This window comes from Styela clava, chromosome 14, assembly GCF_964204865.1.
Source record: "Styela clava chromosome 14, kaStyClav1.hap1.2, whole genome shotgun sequence".
Classification (NCBI taxonomy): Eukaryota; Metazoa; Chordata; class Ascidiacea; order Stolidobranchia; family Styelidae; genus Styela; species Styela clava.
The window spans coordinates 19,676,292-19,701,455 of NC_135263.1; the positions used below are offsets into that span (position 1 = coordinate 19,676,292).

Here is a 25,164-nt window from a genome sequence, read left to right on the forward strand (position 1 = left end):
TGTGACCGAAAAGTACGAGATAAACTGCCTGATGTATTTAATTCTAATATGTATTTTTGCAATCTTGCCAACTCGTTATCGCCGTTAGAAAAATCTCAAATATTTATATAAAATCATGTTAAGTGTAGAGAGTAATTCATTTCATACAATGAATATACATACAATATACCGTCGCCGCGATTATGCCACCTGTTAAAAGAGTCGACGTTTACAACAAATAATATAACAACGAATATATATTTTTCTGTTGTGCAAAGTGATGAATTCGTGACCGACACGGCATATTTAAAATGTCTTGCTCTTATTAATTTAATTGTCTTCAATTTATCCTGCGGTTGCGTCGACAAAATAAAATCCTCACCACTCTTATATACCGTTGCAAACCACGGCCATAAAAATAAAAACGTGAGGTAAACTGTCCGATTAAGTATTGTTTTTATCCGTATTTTGCGAATTCGGCAAATATTCAGATGTACTTGTTAACAGTGACTCCGCTCGATCGAAATGCTCAGAGTAAAATATCTCAGAGTAAAATTTATTTCATCACAATAAAATTGATTGAATATACTTTAGATTAATTATATTATATACATCCTCACAACCAGGGAAAAAGTCGCGTTTCAAACCTTGTATCGTGTTAACACGAAAATATTCGACGACAATTTAAATGGATAATCAGGCAAATCCCGCCCTCAATTAGTGACGATATGTTTCTAAACGCCGACCAAACATAATGTGTGCCAGAGGCACACGAAATTTTGCGATTTTCACTGCCTAGAAAAGCGTTTTTTAAATTTTCGCGGGCCTCAATAAAACTTATGTTGTTTACGGTTTTATTTTCAGTATTTTAAATTGCCGCTTTTCAATCAAAAAGTTGCGTTGTCTTTAGAAACTCGCCGCCGATGAACGTATTTACCAGATTCACAATTCCGTGCGTATAATACAAAAATAAAATAAATGTTATCGTTATCGTGGAACAAATTAGAGAAAATAACACAATCGTAAAGGCGTTTACGGGCCTAAATAACACGTTACGCTGATGAGTGATGAAAACAATCACGCGCAAGTTTTCTATCGAGAATGTTTTCATTCAACGGAAACATCTTGAAAGCGGCGTCGAAAATGTGTGACGTCACACAAATATCCGATATTCTTATGAACGTGAATTCCGATATTCGAATGACGAGATATTCGAATACATTCGAATACTTTATTCGAATTGGCCATCCCTGCTCAGAGGTTGGCAATAAGCCAGCTTACATACTATGCAAAGCTTTTGCGGCAAACCAATGTGAATGAAAAACAATAACAAGTGCAATACAGTGATGGTAGTTAACATAATCTGTTCAGGACTGATGTTAGACTACTGATTTGTTCGAGTATCGAAACCTTTTTTGCCATAATGAAACAAAGGTAATTATTTTATTCGTTCTTATGCATTCAATTATAATCAAAATGTGTACCTGAACAACAACAATTATTTAAATATGTATATAATTGAGATATAAACTATTTTACTGTAGGTTAAAACAAATTTTTTTGAGCTATGGCAGTGGTTCACAAACCTTTTTTTTTCGCGACCCCAATTTTCATGAAAAACCAAAGCCTACAGATACTCGCGACCCCACAACTTGAAACGTTGAGCAACTTCAAAATGACCTCAATGGGAACAATGTACCTGTATATCGACTGCAAGTGGATGTTTACGATAAATATTAGCTAAAAATATATATGAACGAGTCCGGTAACGCGCTAGAAAACCCCAAAAGATTTGATACCACATGAAATCGTATGAAAACTATGATGTAAAAATCTCTCAGATCATAATTATAACGGTTCTTTGGCGAAACATTGACAAACTTGATAAAATGTCGTAGATTGTAAAGAAGCGTATGATACTTAGTAGGAAATAGTATGATTGCTTCTAAATATACATGAATTTAGAATCTTATTTAGTATATTTCAAAAGTGTCTTGTTCTATATAAACATATTACAGATTGCTCCATTATTATTTTAAAAATAAAACAGAGCATGAAAGTAAAATAGGAAAAAACGTGTAAGGAATCAAATCTTTTGAGTGCCTTTTATTATGCTAGAACTTGTGGTTTTTGAGTTCTCGGAACGCTTTGAAATTACGTATTAAACGTCTAAATATGTAATATTGCAATACAAAATGTTCACTTTTATGTGAAGGCGATGTGGACAAAACACGTAGCCCACTGGTCGATTTTAGACACATGCGCGAATTAACAAAGCGCTTTCGCAACTGATCAAAACCTGAAATGTAATTACCCGCCTGGCAATCAATACCATACTTGTCAAACACCTAAGAAAGCAACTTTGCTTCGTATATTCGAAACCAACATAATTTCTTGCAGTCTGGCAAAAAATCTGATTCGCGAACCAGAGGGTCCACTACTCATTCGGATGTAACATGATCAAAAAGGAGAATATTATTAGCGCTCGTAAGTTGTCGTAACACTGTCATTCAATTACATTCACTAATATGGTACCTGCCGACCATCTGAAAAGGTTAGGTACCGCATGAAAAATCCGAAGTTAGATACTTTCACGGTACCTGCCGACCATTCCAAATCCTATATTCACTTGTGTGCACATTTTTGACAGAAATTAGGCGGGGTCGCTACCCACAGTTTGGGAAGCACTGCTCTATGAAATTCGTTTTTTTGTGTGTTATGAGTTTTATGACATCATTCAAATTGCTGTGGCGGAGACGCTTTTGCATTAATCGCATTGTCGGTAGTCCACTGGCACTACTAATGTTTTGGTCGACCACCGAATTGTTCCAGTATTGAGTTATTCGACTCTCGAGGTATCACTACATATGGTCTGATGCTGTTGGGCAGGGTAGAAGTCCCTAAACCAAGAGATGCGAGGCAATTTGACTTTGAGGCACAGGAGATATCACTGGTACTGCAGTACTGGGCAAATTTTTCGTAAAAATTGATATAAAGGATTCAATGAAACCCAGTAAGTTAGCAGAAAATCTGTGTAATTTTTTTTTATTTTGAACATATGAATTACCCCATTTCAATGGGACACAAGAGCAAGATTTTTCATAATAATTCAGTAAAACCGAATATAGACAACCTAATTACAAGTGCAGTTTTAGGTATTTTGTGGAGTCTGAAGCTGCCGCAAAACCATGGCGGGACTTCTGAAACAATGGCCGCTAGGGCCAAATTGCGGCAACTGACTTTTTAGCTGCCACAAACCAATGGTAAGATGCCGGTACCACGGCAGCAAATTGAAAATCAACGGCGGATAAAATTTTGCCGCCGTAACCAAGGCATGTCAGCTGTAATGGCAAGGCTGCCCCTGATGATGACAAATATTGGGTAAGTTGGAATATCTTTCTTATGGATAGAGTTTTTTTGTAAAATCATGTAAAAACAAGTTTTTCCAATTGTTATTTATCTACTAATTAAATACACTTATATAGACATTTGTATATATACTTTGTAGATAATACTCTTCATACACAGTTACATAATAATGTTAGCTCTCTTGTGAAATTGGGTGAGTTTTTAAGTTTCTCTACTTTATTTCTACATTTTAAAGCATTTTTAACTTTGTTTATTACACTATTACCACTTGGCATAACATTTTGAAAAATTACTGCATTTCGATGCAACCAAATCTTATACCTAGTAATAGACAATAACAAAATAATAGCATTTTTTTCTACAATTGATAAATGTTCATAATAATGGTTACTCAAATCTAATAATACACAAGTTTCATAATCAATTGAATTGTTTCTGCCAGTTATTTTCATTATAATCAAAAAAACATAATCATATACTTGTTTTACAAACGGACAATTCATAAACAAATGTGATACTAATTCTGTTTCTATATCACACATAACACACAAGTCATTTCAAGCAATAAATCTAATTCTAGATACACATTTGAGTGGCAAAATATTCCACATTAATTTATAATTGAAACTTTTCACATAATTTGCTAAAATGTCATTGTGAGTATTTGAACATGGTTTTTCAATATTACTTCTGCAAAGAAATACCATTCTTTCACTCTTTAGTGAGTTGATTATTTTGTTATACAATACTCTATGATATTCTTGCCTAGCTTCTAGTAAAGTAATTTTATGCATTTTCATAAATTCTATAATGAGTTTATAAATCTTATGAGGTTGTAAACTATGTTTGACACTATTATTTACAGACAAACCATAATATACAGTTGATTGTTGCCCTATGTTGAATTCTATTAAATTTGAAACAGTTCTATTTTTTTGGTTATCACTTATCAGTATCTCTATCATATGGATACAGTTTTGGGGTTAACGTACGTTTCAGGTTTGGGTAGATATAATTCTGCATAATAAACTAAAATCTGGTACATGAATTTGTAAATATACCGGTATTACTACTGTACTGATTACTGAATAGCACCATAAAACCATGGCAAGAGACGCCTTTGTTCGTGGCAGGAGCTGCCATAAAGTGGTAGGAACTGCAACCCCTTAATCATGTGGCAAAACCAAAACTCAGTCCAGTAAGTTAATAGTTAAATACTGAAACAAGTACATTGTTCCTGATACCGGTACAGGGGCTGCCAAGGAAACAAAACAACAAGAAAATGCAGAAATACCTGGACGACGAGAATTCTGTTCAGGAAAAAGTTAAAAACGTAGGGACCAAACTCTAGGTAGCGGCAGCCTAGGCCAACCCACAACAAAATAGTGTACCTACAGGTCGGCAGTCACTACAGCACCACTGTAGTGAATAAATTTCCATAAATAAATATTTGTGGAGTAGGTAGACTATAACGTTATATTTGTATTTATAGGCCAATCATTATTTTCAAACAAGTTATTTTTTGCCAATCGATCGAATTTAATTACCTCCCCATCCAAATTTGATTAGATCCCATTCCCGAAAAATGAACATTTGAATAGAAAAAAATAAGAAAAACGAAAAAATAATACATCCACAATGGAAAGAACACAAAACAAGTTAACGATAAGGTAGTAGTTTATAGTCACTTTAGTATGAGCATGAGGAGTCGAAGTCATAGCTCAGCCAGTCATATGCCACCTAGTGAACGAAAATCGCGTAAGTCATTTTTGGCGGTTTTGAGTTTTTCATAAAATAGGTATTTATGTAATACTGCGCATCTGTCTGTTAACTCAGATTTTATTTTAAGAATTCCGAAACCCATAAAAATAGAGATTTTGTATGATATGCAAATTTCTACAATTGTGTAGTCATATTGAATTAACATTGTTTTTGCATCTCAGATTCTAGCTTGGCGCTTATAAATTCTAATTTATACTACAGCATAGGAAGGCGTGTAGCCTACTTGTGATATTCACTATCTGAGTCCCAATCACCTTGGTTGGCTTTTATATAAGGGTACATTGCTGTTTTATTCTTTATAGTTAACTTAGTCTTATTTCGGTGGATGTGCAGAGCGTGTTATATTGATGAAATAAATATTTTTAAACATAAAAAATAATGTAATTGGAACAGATTAGCTATTTTGGGGATTAGACATTGTATATACTAAAAATTACATTCGTTTTTGGATTGTTTGGTTTTCAGGACTGGTACATATAGTCAAGTTGCAAAATTGCGTGTGTCCCCTAGTCAAAGACACATTTCTGCCTAAGTTCACAGTGCGCCATTATGACGTCACATGACTGCGTCATACAAATTAGCTTAAATCCGGCTACGATCGAAAAATTGAACTATGGCAAATTATTGACTTTCAATGGCATAGCAATATCATTAAGAAGTTTTGTGACGAACAGCCCAGATGCACTGAATGCTCATTCTGTTTTTGCATAGGTAGGCTGGATAGTAAGCAGAGCTTCATATAAAGATCAAAATGTACCACCCAGTCGCGCCAGACCACAAACAAATTTCAAATGTAGAATAGGGCCGGGCTTTTCACAACCAGCGAGCCTCGATGATAGCCTACATATCCCACGAAGCGTCGGTCGTGTAGTAGCCTGTTGGCAGGTTGGCGTTGTGTCCAGTTCCGAACCAAAAAAACTTCCCCTTTCGCCCGACAATATACGCGAACGCCAACGGAAAAACAGCGACAGAAAAAAATAGTCATCGCCAAGTCCGCTATCCTGCCCCATCCCTTCAAAGCTTTTCAACTGATTCGTTTACATTCTTGCTTATACCGTATATTTTACTGTGATATTTTTGTATTTTCATGTACTGTATCCATTCATTTGTTTGTATTATTTGATATTGATATGGTCCTATGGACCTCAACGATCTGGAATAATAAACGAAATTGAATATACTTCCGAGCTAACTCTATAAAGAGAATGCGTTCTTCTATAATATTCACTTTTGTTTTGCGTATTTTGTGATGTGATAGTAAATGTCACTCCATCATTTTACGGATGGCTAAAAAAAGGGAATGAAAGTTGTTATTATATGCTCTGGGAGACGTCAACCGCCTCCTAACAAAAAATGTTAAAATCACTAGTGATCATATGGATTATTTATGTTATTTATTATAGGTTAACCGTCACAAAAATATCCGGATATCAAATAGAAAAATATCCCTCGGTTAACCAGTTATTTGTATAATCCAATCCAACCGCGTGGGGCACCGGTAGTTCACGTAACAGTTTTTTTCAATGCGAAGAATTTACCAAAAGGGGAAAAACCTGTTTCGAATCGAGAAAGCATTTTGATTTTAAACTCCTGCAACTTTTTATTGAAAACTTAGGCGGATATTGCATCAAACTATGGTCATATACTACAGAGGCATTGTTTTTAGTATTGGGATTTTTTGATTAGAAGCTGAATTTTATGAAGATATCCGAATTTGAATAAAAAATACTCAATTTTTATGTGCAAATTTTAAAAGCTTCTTTTATTTTATTCAGTGGTGGGCAAACTTTGAGTACGATTGATCATGGAAATAAACAAGGAAATCAATCGATGCCCGGGGAGTTCGCTTATGCCACTTACTACAAAACAAACGAAATTTATTCGATTCAGAACTAGTTTTTGGGTACACAAGTTAAAACTGACAAATAAGACGTAAAACCATGAAACGAGGCATTGTACATACCCATGCTTGAATGGACGTTTCCCCAACCCTTGGCCCCTGAAAGATTCTCCCTATACTATATTATAGGTACTGATAGCTAATTTTAAGCTAGTCTATCGCAGCGTTTGCAGTATCAATTTTGATTATTGCAACTAAACTAAAGATCCCATCCATAATGACAAACACAACTAAAAACTGACGAATATTACGCAAAACTACTAAAAAGAGGCAATGTTTACAACCACGTTTGGCTTAGAGATGTAGGCCTACCGATACCATATTTTTCACCGATACCGATATTTTGAAAATCCGATATTCCGGTATGCTTTAATTGATTCGGATGCATTGTGCACCGGCGTTCGTAAACAAGGTGTTCAATTAAAAATCTCATAGGGTTTGGCTACGATAGCTGGTAGAATAAATAAATGTTCACTAAACTATCGAACCGATACACTGAGTTGCAGGATTTTGTGCAAATATAACGTCATATTTTGTATTATACACATTTGAAAATATTCGATTGATATATTTGTTCATAATCAACATGTCATATTAAAATGTCAAAAGAAAAGATATATAATGAATAATAATGTAATAATTTTGACAGCAAAAACAGCCAAACTGGTTGAGCTAGGTTGGCTGGCAAATTGCTAAAAACAGATCAGAATCCTGTTCCCATTTCTACCCGCGGAGAGGTGGGGGCATGTCTTAGAGTTAACGAGTAAAATACCGCGAACATGATCTCCAGCAAAAACAATTTTTAACATCCGTATTCTAGCTTAATTTTTAAAACATTCTAGAACGGATTAAAAAACTAAATATATATATGGGAAATATCGGTCTGCATTTAACGGAAACTGAAAAAATGTCCGATATAATTCTAGTTTGCATATCTGTCTGAGAGGCCCATAAATTCCAGTTGTTACGTCATTGTTGACTTATTACTGATTTGTAATTGTTACGGAAACCGATGCTCGGGGAAACATTCAATGAAACAAAAGAGATGTCTGAGCAGTCGTTCGCAGTTAGCCGAGCCGAGATTCAATTGATGAGATATTAAAATAATTTTGAGACTTCTCGGCCTCGGTAAAAATTTACCCTTGATTAGAGGAGAAACATAAAAACTTTGTACAACGCTTTATTTCTATCATTCAAAAGATTCATTGCTACGATCGAATAATGAGCTTTACAACCTCCATCAATAGATAAACACGGATCTTTCTTATATACTGTTATTTTAGAATTTGCAAGATGTCTTGTATTGTAGATGTCCCCATAGCAAATGATGTACCAGGTATCATTAGAGATCTGCCTTCACAACATATTTTCAGCCAAGGACTCACCAAAACACATTTAGGGCAATGGGGCCTCTCTCTTAAACTTACATAGCAAGTTACCAAGCAGCCTTACCACGTCACTATTTTGAAACAGAAAGTAGGGGTACCGGTACGTACACCAGTATAAAATTATCTATACACAGTCTTTTCAGCCCTATTTCTCGTATGATTCTAATGAAACTCCAAGCTGCTGAAGGAGCACTCAAGGCTAAGTCGACAACTCCATATTAATCAACTCAGTTATGCGTAGTCAATTGAAATTTCTCTGCCACAAAAAGCAATGTCACAGGACTGGATTACCAGCCACATACTGAGCTTATCTAACGAGTACTTAATTTTTCTAGTTAGGACCCCTTCAATTAAGAGACTAATTAAGTTAAAAATGATCAATATATTCCAAGTGATAAGACTTTTCAAAGCCGCAGTGCAAACCATGAAACATTGACTAGTGAATAAAAAAAAGTTATAAAATAAGCAAAAAATATGGGTTATGTTAAACATTCAACTACTGCGACAACTTGAAATCATATAAATAATGACACAAGAAAATCTGTAATAGAATACGATTGGGACTAGAAATTAGTTGATATTATTTTCTATTTAAAGTAAAATAAAAGACATTTTCTCAAAAAGGACTATTCAATGTGATGAGACGACATAGATGAAAAGACAATGAAGTTTCAATACTTTTCAGTCATGCAGGCTTAACAATCAACCAGATAAAAAGGTCCATTTTTTATTTTGTTCAAAAACAACATTACATATGACATAACAATGAATGAATCACCTGCTAAATATATTGTTGTGTCATCTGGTATTTGGACATACAAAAAAAAGGTTTGAATAGTTTCCTGAACACAACTTGAACTAAACGACCTTGCAATTCAATGTTTCTATTAGATGATTGAAAAAAAAAATAGAAACTCAGAGAACTTATCCAAACCTAAAAAGGAGATATACTATCTTCATGTCTGGAATATAGAATAACGTTCTTGGCATGCTGCGCTTGAATAATTTAAAGGTTATTATTCTCAAAACTACACTTTTCAACAGAAAACAAACATGCATACGAAATGTTAGAAAACATCAGAGTCTAAATTATATCGAACATGAGCAAATTTCAAGTTGGATAAAATGTTATAAAAATTAACAATAATTAATCATTCAATTTCAGCCAGACGCGACATATGAGAATGATACATAGATTTCGCAATATTGCGAATATAAGCTGCAAAAATCTCAATTCCTATAATTTTGATATATATATATATATAAATAATGACACGTGGAGACGGTATAACAATTTCAAATATATCAAAACCTTTTTAGACTCCAATATTTATACTGTGATACAAAATTAAACAATTCCAAGTTATATAAGTATTTTTCGACAATGTCTTCTCCAATCCCCCCAGGCAAAGAGTATAGGTATCTACTCGAATTTTGCTGCAGAACAAATTTATAGTAGACAAATGCCATCACATATAACGTAGCTCAGTACTACTCTTGAGTATGCTACAATAAAAGAATCGTGAAAGAATGGCAGAGGTATCTAATGCAAATCAGAATCAAAATTTAAACATAAAAGATTTTTGATTCAATTGGCCATCGATTTAAGTGAAGTGCATGTGAATTGAAACATCGTGAAGTCAAGTTTTCAAAACATAATTCATTGAAAAATGTCAATGTTTTTAGTCTTGAAATGGTTTCAGTACCATACGAGATAACATGTCTGACAATGATACAATTCCAATGACCCTATCTTCCTGATCAACCACAACCAGTCGATGAACCTATTAAATACAAGTACAATTAAATACATTATGCCACCAACATGATTGATTATTTCCTATAATAATGATCTTCGGTACTTTTGACTATATAAGAATTCTTGTGACATTCATATTTCACTCATTCTTTTGGTCTTCTAAAATTATGATTTTGCATGAGATTTCAATTGCTTAGCATTCTTTAAAAAATGATTTGTTAAACTATATGTGTAATTGTCAATGCACCTGGATGGCTAAAAATATTATTTGATATTATGTTGATGATGCACTCTGATATCATACTACTCTACTAAAGCAGATTAAACGGCGCTCCAGAAGTGTGTGTACCAATATGGAGGTAACTAATTTTATTTGCCTACTTTATATCAAGTTGTGTAAAGGGACTGAAACCTATGGGCAAAGGGTATATTCACTTGGCTAACACAGACAGTCTCCGAACTCGTAATAGAACTAAAATAAGGAAAATAGGAATAAAATTATGGCCTAAGCCTAACGTGGTACACACAATACTGGAGTACTGATTAAACTATGTATAAAAAAATTTGGGAACACAGCGGTAGTATTTTAGTGCCACACTTTTTGTTACCCAAAACTAATATTCCCACGTTGAAAATTGATTAACCCCAGCTTCAAATGGACATTAAAAATGGTGCCAATTTGCAATAATATAAATAAAACTGCCTCATCCAACAAAACTATGTTCAGAGTGAAATTTCCAACACATATTTATGTCACGCCCACATTTTAGAAATATTACATCAGTTTTTAACCCACTAAATCCCCATTGTCTATCTGGCTGCAATTATACTGACCTCTGCATCAACAACTCTTTTGACGATTGTAAGTAGTGAATCTGATAAAAAACATCGTAAAACGCCACCAGGCGCCCTTTTTTGACGATGACTCAATGCTTGTTTCACTGTGACATCGAGGTTGTTGTAAGAGCGTTGAGCTGCCAAATTCTATGTGATAAGTATGTATTGATTACTTGATTAAATATTGACAAATGAATTGTCATTGTCTTGTATACTATGACATCGCAATTGCAATTGAAGGCAATCAAATCCTATTTAAAAAACTCTTTAAAAATAATTATATTCAATATGATGAAATACTGATTTTGGGTACTGTATGTATTGATTACTTAGATATTGACAAATGAATTGTCATTGTCTTGTATACTATGACATCACATTTACAATTGAAGGTGTTCAAATCATTTTTGAAAAACTTGTAAAATTCATTATGCATGAATAATTTTGGATATAACATTCAAACAAATTGTTGATTCTAATAATTGGCACTGGACAGACAAAATAAACCTATGATTGACACAATTTCTGATAAATTAATTATTCTGATAAAAACTTACAATAACGTCAAACTTGGCATAGACATCAACAACTTTTCCTAAAAAAAAAATAAAACTGAATTAATGAACAATAAATCGTAATCACTATCAACTTAAAGTTTCTCTTACAGGTTATTCCAGATTTGAAAATATCAACTGCAATTTTCTTGTAATAATTTAAGGTGATTACTTTTCAAGAGTCTCGAGTCTTCAAGTAAAGTTTATTTTTTCGGGCAGGTAATCAATTTCACACAAATATAGAGAAACAAAAAAATCTTTCAATTTTACTGGGTTGTCGAGGTTATCGAGCAGTGACAATCAAGGTTCTAATATCTAATTAAAATTATCAGGAAATTGAGTTTCTACTGTACATAATGCTGTCACCTTATTAGTCTAAACCGAGTATACAAGCCTGTATGCATATACAAAGAGAATAAATCTGTAGCAAATAAATGATTTCAATGCTGTAAAATAGTCGCAAAATTTGAACATAAGATACTTTTATAGAAGGTCTCATTATGAATAGTTACAATAAATTTAATTTATATTTATTCATAAGCATGTAACATTTGAAATTTATGCATGGGCGATACAGAACGATAGAATACAATTATAGCAAATGTGTTTCTACATGGCATTATATCCAGGATTTTAAATTCCTCATCAACTGTATAGATCTATATCTTATAAATGTAATATGTATGTTGTTCATTACCTGATTCATCGAGCACTGGTAAAGCTGAGACTCTGTGATCAACAAAATGTACCAAAGCTCTTATAACAGGAGTGTCTTCAGTAACTGTTATAATATTTTCATAGGTTCCAACTCTCAGTTCTTCCAAGGATTTGTGCATGAATGATGGCATTGGCATATCTTTCATCTAAATAATTTAAAACATCTCAAATCATTGTAAAGTAACATAGCATTGCAGCCTTGAACGAAACATTTTTTATGCAAATTATAGCATATACCAGAATTCAAAGAAGAATAAGGGGTTGAACTCCGAGTCACACATATATGAACATTCACACCTGCCAGTGCTAAGTTTGCGCTGAACTAGTCAATCATTAACCAAATTTGGGCGCTCCAGAAGTGTGTGTACCAATATGGAAGTAACTAATTTTGTTCGCTCACTTTACATTGAGTTGCGTAATAGGAAACCTATATATTCACTAGGCTAACACAGAAAGTCTCCGAACTCGTAATAGAACTGAAATAAGAAAGATCAGAATAAAATTATGCCCTAACCTAGTACACACACTACCGGAGTACCAAAATTTATCTGTAAACAACAAGTCAAAATTTTCATTAATATTCATGATACTCACAAACAAATAAAGAAACTTAAGGAGCCTCTTGTGCGTTAATATATACAATGGATTTCCGCTCTTTGGTTCGATGACTGGCAAACGATGAATCTTGTTTTGGACCAAAATTTTCAATCCATGGAATAAACTGCAAAAATTACAAATTAGATAACATATTTACAATAAAACATAGGTAGAACACCTCTAATTGAAAACACAAAGTATGGCATTGGCAGAGTAGAAATGCAATTTTAATTTGGACTATTAGGACAATGCATAGAGCAGCTTCGGATTAGTATCTAAATATGTTCAAAAAAGGGGGAGGAGTAAATTTAACATTTTTGACAATAGTTCAATATTGCAACAATACGGGACATGCAAATATATTTGACAGCTTGATAATACTGGACAAAAAGATTCACATCACAGACAAAGTAGATTATTTAAAACTAACTATACTGATATGGCCAAATATCTATATATAAAATTTCAAAAATACTAACAAAAACAAAACTGAGGTTTTATCAGTGATATCCGTCTATTTGTTGCGGAATAGTTGTTTGTGTCTCACCTTGCTTCTGGACCAATGCTCACAAGTTTTCTGCTATGTAGAACATCTCTCCATGTTTCAATCTTATGCTTTTCAAGCTCATGCATTTTAACGAGAGGTGACTTATAATAAGTTTTTAATATATTAATAAAATCTGTTATTGTTAACATTCCGAGAAAATCGCGGCGTTCACTGTTCCACAGCGGAGCTGCACGCAGACCTAAAAGGAAATATAAGATTGTAATAGTAGTAAACTTGGAATTTATTCATGTAAACATGGTCATTAAATTTCGAACAGCACCCTTGCTTATATAAATATCATATTTGGCTAAATTAGAAACAAATAATGTATTATATTATCTCTACTGAAAACAGCACCGTTGTGCAAACCATATAATACATGATTTGTTTATAATTTAGCCAAATATGATATTTATATAAGCAAGGGTGTTGTCCGAAATTTAATCTAATGAACATATAGCAATATGGTGCACTGAGGTCAGTTCAATCAATATTGACCGAAAGCGTGACATTACTTTAATATATATATTTAATATAAATGCCAACAGTTACTTTACAAAACAAAAAACTTCTTCCCATAAAAATGAATTTTCTGTATTACAAGTTTATCTACAATATATTGTCAATTACTTTCAAAGACTAATCAAAATCCTTGGAATTCGTGAAGCGATTGAAACTTAATAAACATAAAACTTACATATAAGAAAGCCAAAGACTTGTATAGTAATTAACAAATGATAGTTTTGTTGGATTACATAAAGATATAGATTACAGGCTACAGCTATGACAACACCACTTCAGCAAATCGTTTTTTTTGTCATGATTTCATTAATTCGGAACAGTGTAGATCAATAAACAATGCGAAGTAAACTTTTTCCAATAACCGCAAAATTTTTTAGAAACTTACCATTCGCTACAAGTGCAAAGAAGGCCTTTTTCACTGGTAATTTTGTATCAAATACGACAAGCTTCGAACTAGTAGGAATAAGGTCATAACATCTATGATCTTTCATAAAAAGTGCAAAAACTTGATTTTCCTCTGTGATATCAAGATCATCTGCAGAAAAGAAAACAGTAAAACTTAACAAATGCATAATTTGTATAACAAAAGATATTATCTCAAAAACAGCTGAAAATTGGTTTGACAGGAAACATTTCAGTATTAAGTATTTAAAAAATGGGTTTGCAAAACCAAACTATCAAACGCCCAGCTATAGTTTAGGACAGGGCTCTTCAAGTTGGGGTCTCTACCCCCAGTTGGCTGTGAAAGGGCTCAATAAGGGACGCCCGCAGCGAATTTTTTTTCCGACACTAACTTATGTTAAAACAAATATTGATCAAATTTGAAAGATTTAAAACCAGTACTAAGACCCACCATCACCGAAATAAAGTCAAGATTCAATCTTTTGAGTGAGAATATGAAAGCACATCGATTCATTAAAGGTATTGACAATTTTATTAACTTTTTTCCATATTTTCTGTATTATTAAATTTTACTCTTATTTTTAATGTAGTTCCTAAGGTTGGCAAAAAATTTTGACAGAGCCAAGTCAGACGCGATGAGAAAGTTTGGAGAACACTGGTTTAAGGTAGGAATATTTAAAATCTTGGATAGAAAAGAAACATTGCTCCAGAGCAGTACGATTGTTTTCCATTATACTACAATAACTATCACAAATAAAATATCTCTATTACCAACTCACACACTGTCTTGAAACAACATCAAGTCAGGCCAGGATTAATGGATCTAGTCTTTATAGACTTTTTGCAATTTCAGTGTCATTATCATCCAAGCTGTAAAAAATATTCAGGATATTACCTGGCATTTCATGAACATCATCACCATCTAAACTCAATCTGTCAATCATTCCACTCTGAAAATTTTCATCAGACTGCAAAATAAAAAGAAGGTTTAAACAAATTTATATCCAGAACATAAATGACATGCATTCGTTTTATTTACTATTCCTAGTCTAGTTGTGAATGAAACAGGTATTAATAAATAAACATAACATTGAACATAACCATTATAATTTTCAGTACTCTCGAAGTATGTGAACCAAGCTGGCGGACATCGGAACATAGTATGTGTACCAGGTTAGGGTTAGGCCATATTTTCAGGTCCTGTACTACGGGAGTCACTTGGCTTAATATTTTACGGTAGGAAATGACGTCTAGGGTGCAAAATAGGAACAAAGATGAATATTTTAAAACTTCAACTGATAAATGACAGCATTAATATTTAATATATACCACATTTGGAAAAAATGGGAAATTGGAAGAAATCAATCATAATTAGATCAAGCAAGTCATTCATCTGAGATCTAGAAAGAGTTAAATAAACATAAATCATATACATTCCACCATAATTATATACCATACGACAACAGATTACTACATGGTGGAGTTTGACAAAAAATAACCTGCTTCAAACAAAAAATATATTTTCATCCATGTATCGTATCCATGACATTTACATTATATGACCAACCAAATTTTAAACAATTTTTACACTTCCTAGTTTCTACATCCAATCCATATCCATTCAATATAAATCAAGGATACTTTGTACTTTGTAGTGATTTGTAACATCATATTTAAAAAAAATTATAATCAGAGCATTGAGCAACAAAACAGCCAACGAACTTTCACTACTTTCAAAATTGCATTAGCATTGTTCATGGACATTGCAATTTTCTAGTAATAACAGGATATTGTTTGATCTCTTTAAAAAATGTTGTTTTCTAAATGTTTCAAAACCACTATTTAATTTTGCTGAATTCACTATATTTTATTCTAAAAACCTTTTGTCTGAATAAATTCATTAATCTTAAATAAGATACCAATAATTTTATGAGGCATCAGACTTCAAAGTAATAACAAGATTAAAATAGAAGGTTTGGTTTCTGTAACTTATCAATCGCAAGGTCAAATTCCTGACTCATCATAGAGTTAGATAAGCCTGTACTTTAGGATTATCTCAAGTATAATAATTATAGAACCAGAACGTACATATTACATTCAATACTAATAAATCAAATTTTAACTTGGTGTATATACTATGAGAATTTAGAAAAACAAAAATCTATGTGTTGGCGAGAAAAATCATGCAGCATTATTGTAATATCTTCTTGATTTCAACCTAATATCATTTTCTTCGTGAAGTGTAAATTTGTTTATTAATAGGCAATTTAAACACTGTATATTGACTATGCTAAATTATATGCACAAGTTTCACTTGTTTAGAACTGTGCAGTGAGATCTGGATACATAAAAAACTATAAAACTAGCGATAAATTATAAAAGTTGAGCTATTTTTATTAAAAATACCCGGGACTTGAACTCACCTCCCCAGTGAGATCCATCATTTCATCTGAGCGGGATAATCCTGGTGAAATCTCAGTCATACTGTCAGTTTGTATATATCCGATGTCACCAGAAACGCTTGAACTCTGAGGAATTTGTTGAACCTCGCTTCCTCCTCCTTTTAATTCTGCCAATTCAGGTTCGGAATATCTACCTTCATTCTGAGATATTATGGCTGAAATAGAAAGTATCATAGAATACTCCCAATCCATATTTTTGTGAACAAGATTTTCCACATCATTTTGAAACAATTATACATAAATAGGGGAAATGGATGAGAGCAGAGAGAGCAATGTTCCTATGGTCCATAATCCACTACAAAATCTTGGCATAAACTCACTCAGGACTGAAGGAATTTAAATTCACCAAACCACAAACTGTTTGATTGTTTAAAAAGTCAATATTGATTTCTAAACCCTCAGATTCTTCTTTGATCAGAAAACTAAATCTCATGCTCATTAAGTGAAATATTTTTATCAAAGTATAATAGTTGCGAGATATAGCCTATAGAAAACAGACAGTTCCGTTCCTTTTTAGATTGGAAATGCAATTGACAAAATTTAGACCTGTGGTTTGTTTACACACGCCTATGCAAAATTTTTTTCCAAATACACATACACAGTCATAAATGGGCATACAATAGAGTTTGGTGCCAAGACCAGTTCATCTATGCCCATGGCATAATATTAATTGGAATACATGTGTAGTAAATTTTGATTGCACCATGATACCAATCGCAAATATTTGAACAACAACATCTTTATTCAAACATGCTTTGCAACAAAATAGGTTATCTGAATACAAAATAATTTTCAGCAAATCACAATCTTCAAAAGTAAACATAAAATTTTAGATGGAATTATTGCTGACCTATGCCTATAGCTTATTAGGAAGAACCGTCTGATGGTCAACTTTAATAGTTAAAAAACACTGGCATCATGAATGATGGAGTTTTGCTTATAAAAAGACGCCTATATACTTGTACTCTTATGAGAATTTCATATTTTTCTGAAGGCTTTCTGAAACTACTAATAGTACAAAATATTAAAACTAACTTACCACCACTTGTTGATGATTCAATGGGATCCAGGGTTGTGGGAATTTGAACTGCAGGACAAGAATCAAATGATGGTCTATGGGTATATGCTGTGAAGGTAATACCAGATTGCTGTGAAAGTTCAGAAGTTCCTGAAAGCTTTCTGTAGATGAAAAGCAGTTATGCATCAAGCATTTTTTACATTGCAAAAGAGAAAAACAAAGTCACAAAAAATGACCAAAACATTGGTGGTGTACACATATTTTAAGGTTAACAAAATATCATTCAAAATGTTTTGTCAATTAATATTTTGTAGAAAATACCTGCTCTGAACAGTAGAATTGGAGGATTTCCTGCGGGAATAGTTTATTTGGAGGTTTCTGTAATGATTAAAAATATTTGATGACCGTTGATTCCTGTGCAAAGGCACTTCTTGTGAGTCACCTGATAAAAGAATAACATGCTTAGACCGAGTTAACATAATAACAATGCATAAGCATGTTAAATTAAGTGAAAACTTTCAGAAGCAAACCAAAGCTATACGACTCAAAATCGCAATACGATGTTTTGTTTATTAAAATTGTTCTTCTATAGTAATTAAAATTAAATAATTTTCAAAATTATCGGCGAAAGATCTTGCCAATGCCAATTTTTTATTTTCATAATCGCCAATAATAAACATATATTACCAAAAAATAGATTTTAGTCAACAGCTTAAAATAAAGCAGTCAGATAAAACGGTGAGACTCATCATGTTGAAAAATATACTTCTGAGATCAAATGGATGGACTGTGACATTTCTATAATACACATAAACGAAGAACCACAAAGAAGCATTTTGGACTCAAATACATATTTTCTTAACAAATTACAAAGAATGAGTCAATCATGTGCAAGGTCTTTATTCAGCTTTCTATATTACATAGTTTTTTAAAATATTTTCATATTGGCGCGGCGGTGTGGCTCAACGGGCTAAGCGTTAGGAATACGCTCGCCACCGCACCTCTAATTACTCTGCGTGGGTTCGCAGGTTCGAATCCCATGCAGGGATGGTTATGTGCGAGAGGATTGCTGGACTCCTCGCCGTCGTTGGGTGGTTCACGTAACCGCTGGTCGGTTACGGCTTCCTCCACCACCAAGTCCATGCTTCCGAAAACAAACAATACAGTAAAACTGATCCCATACCCGACTTGGAATGGTAACCGGACGAGAGGCCGTGGTTCGCCATATGGATAAGCCGTCTTATCGGCTTTCCTCTCCCCCGGGATAAATATGTAAATCCTATCCTATCCTATTTTTTTCAAAACTAAGGATTCAATGACTGGAAATGCTTAGTAGTCATTATAGTTTCACACCACCATATTTTGTTACTTTCGCTACCTTGATTTAGTTTTGGTTGAGAAAATGGTGAATACAATAATTTGTTTTCTTGTTCTGCAATAAAGACTTCATCTTCACTACTTTGTAAAATATTTTCATTTTGATCACACATGCCATCAACGCATGCATCACATGGACAATCACAATGTGGCTGAGACAAATTTTCTGGGGGAGAATGTTCAATTTTTCCCCGTGATGGTATACAACATCCAGGATATGAAAGAATACGACGCAAGGACATTGCTTATTAACATTGATTACTATTACTCAAAATCATCAGCACTTATGGAAACAATTCAATAGTAGTAGAAGTTAAAACCTAAATTTATTAAACTATGGCCTAACCAAGGGCTTCCCAAAATTTTAAGCTTGCGAGTTGCCACCCCTTACCACATATTACAAATTCCCTCGATCATAGTTAAGTCAGCATTGTTATGTAAGAGCGCCGCTTATCGGGTCTTATGACAAAAGATGGCATTGAGCTAAACCTATGTACTCTCTCGAAATCGCGGGATTCATGTTTTTGCTTAGTTTAATAATTGTGTTTCAAATCAAAGGTTTGAAAAAGTGCAATAGATATAGTACTTGTGAAATTGCTGTACTCTGTGATACCCCTAAAATTCGTTGCGGGACCTCCAGTTTGGGATGCCCTGACCTAAACAACATAAAAACACCTTAACCAGTAACAAATCTTAACTAGCAAAAAAGGATGCTTGGACATACACAGATGCTATTTTAAATATTTTTAAATGTTTATCAGTGACGCAATGCTTCATACATGTTTTTAATTCTAAGATACAAGCCTCGTTCAAAAATTAAAACCATATCAGCATGTAACATCTTTGGTACTTTGATGCAGTGTAATATGTGATTGCAATGTGATTATATTTCATCAGTACACATAAATTATACACAAATTCTTTAAATTTTGAATATCTGAAATCATGGAACAGATCTCATTGATTTTCGTGAACAATTATGGCAATAATCATAATTACGAAGTACAACATCCCTAAATTATAAAACTGAGTTGGGCCTACATATTAAAAATGAGACTGATAATTCGAAATGTAAAATATCACTATTCTTCAGCACAAAAATAACTCTGCACATAGAACAAGGTCTTAGTGCAGCTGATTAACTGGCCAAGAATTTCCTTATCAAAAAAGCAGAAACAACACTCAAAAATGCCAACGAGCGCTCATCAATTAAATATATCAAAATTAACATTAAACATATCTTACCTGCTTATATATGTGTGCAATTAATTGCGAACTTCTTTTACCAGATCACCTTCAATATCTTCTGCCTCAAAATCTATTTTAGAATCTGTTGCCCAGAAACAATGAATGACAAGCACAGCCCAGCAACCAAACAATAAATTTAAATATTTTTGCCAGATACAGCGGCCTGAACCCGTTGCAGCGTTGATTACAGAATTATGCTTTATTTTGTTAAGTGACTAGCTTATACCTGCTATATATGAGATCAAAAAAATATACATATGAAATTCGGAAACGGACAACTGTGGTACGGCTTGACCTCAACCTAAGCTGACAATCAAGGATGTCTGAATGTGAGAAATAGAAGTATCAAAATTTTTATGTAGTGATGACATTATTCTGATCAGGCGAGTTTCAATTATTTTCATTAGCCAGTAAGTGACAGGGTCAGACTGTCAGAAGCGGCAATCAATCAAGTTTATTTTATTCCAACCAGTAAAAAATAAATAAATAACACAGGCACAAATTACAAGAAAATAATAATACAGTTTTACAGGGGGAGGGAAATCGCGGGAAACCAAAGCTGGTTATCCAGAAGCGACACCCGAAGTACCACTGTTATTATTGGATAAACAATAAATAAGGTGAACACTAAACACAATAAATAAGGTGAATACTAAACACAATAAATAAGGTGAACACTAAAAACAAATACTTTAAGCAATTGTTTACAGGGGAGGGAACAATTCTTTTATAGTTTGAATGTTAGGTGGCTGTTTTTCTAATTGGGCACTAATAGCAGAATTTGTTAATATACGAGGGAAATAATTATTGGAGTTAATTGAGATTTGGGCAAAAATTATAGAGCATGGAGTAGGTAAATAAACCTAGTCTTTTTTCCATCTATCCATAGCCATCAAGTAGATGAATTTTTAGTCGCTTATGGAATGTTGCAACTGCAAGTGAGTTTTCTTTAATATTAGACGGAATTTTTTTCCCAAGTTAGAATGACTTTTGTTTTGAGCATTTTTTTTGTCGAGGCATGAAATAAGTCATTTTTGTAACACTCCTTGTGGCATAGCTATAGATGATTGAAATTCTAACGTAGTAAAAAAGTTACGAAATATCAAGGGTAGCATATGATTTTCGAAGCGATACATAAATTTGGCAATTTCAGAAAGATAGATATCTTTCAGTTGTAATACTCAACACTGCTTGTATAAGAGTGAGTTATGAACATGCTGTGATTCTGCAGTAAGCATGCAGCGAATTGCCTTGTTATGCAGAATTACTAGTGCAGAAGTGTGCTATAGTTATCCAGACCCTCAAATTCAATATGATAACAACTGGCTTTTATATTGTAAATTATCCAGTATTACCTACCGCATATTTGCAGTGTTGCAAATTAAAAAAATCTGAAAATTATATTCCAGTAGGTTCAAGTGAAAATGCAATAATAGGGATTAGACTAGTAATTTTTTGTATACATCAGCACATACATACTGCAGTACTAACATGTAATTGACTGTGTGAGTAAGTGTTCATTTTGTTACAACAAAACAATACATGACAAAACAAACAAATTACTTTTAAGGGGAATCAGGAATGTGGGCAAAATCTAAAAAAGATTCAAGACATGCTGATGCACATGCCCACTTACCCCAAACAGCAAACAACACATTGAAGTAAATTTTAAAAAATATACGAAAGATAATTCGGCTGTGAATAAATGGGTGTCGTGTGGACGTGGAGTTTGAACATACAGACATCCCGCATCCTGACATAGACTGCAATTTCTAATGTTACTAGACTACTGTTATATCTATGCCAGAGTGGTTCAAACTCAGGCCCGCGGGCCACATGTGACCCACCGCTTTATAATCTGTGGCCCGCGTCGCACTCGCATCTGCGGGAGGGTAAACCATCAATCGCATTTGGTGATGTTTCGCCATAAAAATCTTTTGACATATTGTTACATCACTAATGTCACCGAATTGACTAGTGTTATGGTTAGCTGCGGCAAATAGCAGAGTTGAATCCCTAGTAATTACCCTCTTGTATCTTAAATTTGGTAAAATTCGGTAATCAATCCATCTGCAGCTATTTGTATGTTTTTTTGCAAGCATGGGTTTGAAAAGAAAGCTGACCAATTCAAACAGATTTTTGACTGGATACTACATCAGTATGGCACACTATCCAAATTCCAAGAATCTCCCTCCATTTGGTTCAATAAAACAAACACTCCATGTGTCTCACAAACGAGGGTCGTCTGGCACGATGGCAGATGAGTCATATCGCGCCATGCTTGTCTCAATAATAATCTCAATAAGGAAAAAAAAATTTTAACGTGGCATTCAAGAGTTTTTAGCAATAAATGGGAATTTTGGTCATGTGACGGCCGCGATTAATTTGGAATATTATTGAGACAAGCATGGCGCGATATGAAGCATCTGACGTGGTCTCAGACGCCTCTCGTTTGTGAGACACATGAAGTGTTTGTTTTATTGAGCCAATTGGAGGGAAATTCTTAGAATTTGGATAATGTGTGTGTAACTTTATTGCAGTTTTGTTCGAACCCCATGAAGCAACTGATTGGACAATGAAACAAAACATGTAGCAAAAAATGAAAAATATACTGCATCTAACAACATGCAAAATTTCTGGAATTGTCCTATAGTATAGAGTCACTTGGAATAGCCCAAAAGTGTTTGTTTTGTATTGCACTAATTACCGGTACCTATTCTTAGTACTAATGCAGTAATGTGGCCAGCGTAGTGCGGCCCCCTTACAATACAAAAATATGTGATAATCAAAGTGATTATGAACGCACTCACTGACGCAACAACAATAATAAAAGCAGCGTAAAGGTAAACAACAACAAACGAAGTAAAATAAACAAAAGCATTCTACGCCCTGCCCCTGGTGTTCCAACTTGAGTTTTAATCTGTGTTATAATTTTTTTTTATCTAGGGCCTATCGCTGTATTCAGTGTATTGTGCTTACAGGCTTAACTCACTACGTAACTACCGGTACAGTATACACAAAAACAACTTATATTTGAAATCCCAAAATCAGGTATCCAGAACCAGAAGTACACCAAAGTTACCCCAGCCCACACTCGCTCAGCCCACACTCAGACTGACGTCAAGGGGTTAACCAACTATTTTACTGACTTTATAAACGTAATTACATAAAAACTTGGTGACTCTGACAATATAGAGACCATATCTGATATACACAACGCAAATACAATACCAAGCACGGCCCAGTTACCCCTAGTATGGCCTGACAAAAACGAGTGTGAGCCAGCGTCACACGAGTGTGGGCTAGCGTCACACGAGTGTGGGCTGGCATCCCACGAGTGTGGACTAGCGTCACACGAGTGTGGGCTGACGTTCTGACAATGTTTCACCGTAAGTTAAGGCATCCTAATCGTTCACAGATTACTAAATTACATATATCCATGTTTAACTCAGCGCCAGAACCTCTCAAAGTCCGGCAATTGATGGCACAAAATAGCCCCAATTGCCGGGAAAATGAATCGAAATCAGCTGAACAATGATATCTCTAATCACTGTTGCCAGATATATAGGTGGACAAGCATGAATTCACAGGAAGGTTTCACAACAACAAAAATTTATATCTAAGCGAAATATCAAACCTATTCATTTCCATCAATAAGAATGAGGTATGAACAAATCGAATCTGATTTGCACAAATACATCTTTTAAAATAAAGATTGAACAAGCAAATTCAAAAGCAAATTGAGTAACATTTACCCAAAGAGATACATCGTCTTGATGGCTTTGAAGTCTGATTTCGGCACTTCTAATACTTTGTACGCCATGAAATCGACTTATTACATTATATATCCAATTATCCAACAAATAACGGAAAATTCAAAAATTCTACCGGGGGAAAGACTTTGAAATAAAAAAAGAATCTACATATGTATAAGGATAATCATAATTCCCGATAATGGTATTTTATGACAAAATGTAACAAGGAATTGAAACTTTTCTATCAATTTGTACATCACGAAATTTTTAATTCCTTGTTGCATTTTGTCATAAAATACCATTATCGGGAATTATGATTATCGTTAGACATAGATAGATTCCGGTTTTATTTTAGAGTCTTTCCCCCCGTAGAATTTCTTTATTTTTCAGTATTTATAAGCTGAGTCACTATTTTATATAATAGGCAAATTTCGGGATGTACAAATTGATAGAAAAGTTTTAATTCCTTGTTGCATTTTGTCATAAAATACCATTATCGGGAATTATGATTATCGTTAGACATAGGTAGATTCCGGTTTTATTTTAAAGTCTTTCCCCCCGGTAGCATTTTTTTATTTTTCAGTATTCATAAGATGAGTCACTATTTTATATAGTAGGCAAATTTCGTGATGTACAAATTGACAGAAAAGTTTCAATTCCTTGTTGCATTTTGTCATAAAATACCATTATCGGGAATTATGATTATCGTTAGACATAGGTAGATTCCGGTTTTATTTTAAAGTCTTTCCCCCCGGTAGAATTTTCTCAATATTTGATATTTGTAAAATAATTCACTATATAATATAATAAGCAATTTTCGTGATGTACAAATTGATAGAAAAGTTTCAATTCCTTGTTGCATTTTGTCATAAAATACCATTATCGGGAATTATGATTATCGTTAGACATAGATAGATTCCGGTTTTATTTTAAAGTCTTTCCCCCAAGTAG

The 25,164-nt window shown here is 33.7% G+C and overlaps 1 protein-coding gene across 1 annotated transcript; it reads right to left on the minus strand.

The window, feature by feature from the left end:
• Positions 1-8,780: 8,780 nt before the first annotated feature.
• LOC120340572 (5'-AMP-activated protein kinase subunit gamma-1-like) lies at positions 8,781-20,706 on the minus strand. Its single transcript, XM_039408864.2, has 12 exons — positions 20,456-20,706; positions 18,155-18,275; positions 17,855-17,994; positions 16,777-16,970; positions 15,249-15,321; positions 14,337-14,486; positions 13,430-13,628; positions 12,880-13,006; positions 12,266-12,431; positions 11,572-11,609; positions 11,012-11,161; positions 8,781-10,202 (listed from the first exon to the last, which is right to left on the minus strand). Exons 4-12 carry the CDS (start codon positions 16,834-16,836, stop codon positions 10,101-10,103), a joined length of 1,065 nt encoding a protein of 354 aa, XP_039264798.2. The 5' UTR covers positions 16,837-16,970; positions 17,855-17,994; positions 18,155-18,275; positions 20,456-20,706; the 3' UTR covers positions 8,781-10,100.
• Positions 20,707-25,164: the final 4,458 nt, after the last annotated feature.

What these genes read in the sequence shown, in the direction of transcription:
- LOC120340572 (XM_039408864.2), bottom strand. Translation starts at nt 16,836, where the DNA reads ATGACTGAGATTTCACCAGGATTATCCCGCTCAGATGAAATGATGGAT. An exon ending in TGATGGATCTCACTGGGGAG is followed by an intron (nt 15,322 to 16,776) that starts GTGAGTTCAAGT and finishes TTTATTTTGCAG; the next exon opens with TCTGATGAAAATTTTCAGAG. An exon ending in AGCATTGGTCCAGAAGCAAG is followed by an intron (nt 13,007 to 13,429) that starts GTGAGACACAAA and finishes TAATTTTTGCAG; the next exon opens with TTTATTCCATGGATTGAAAA.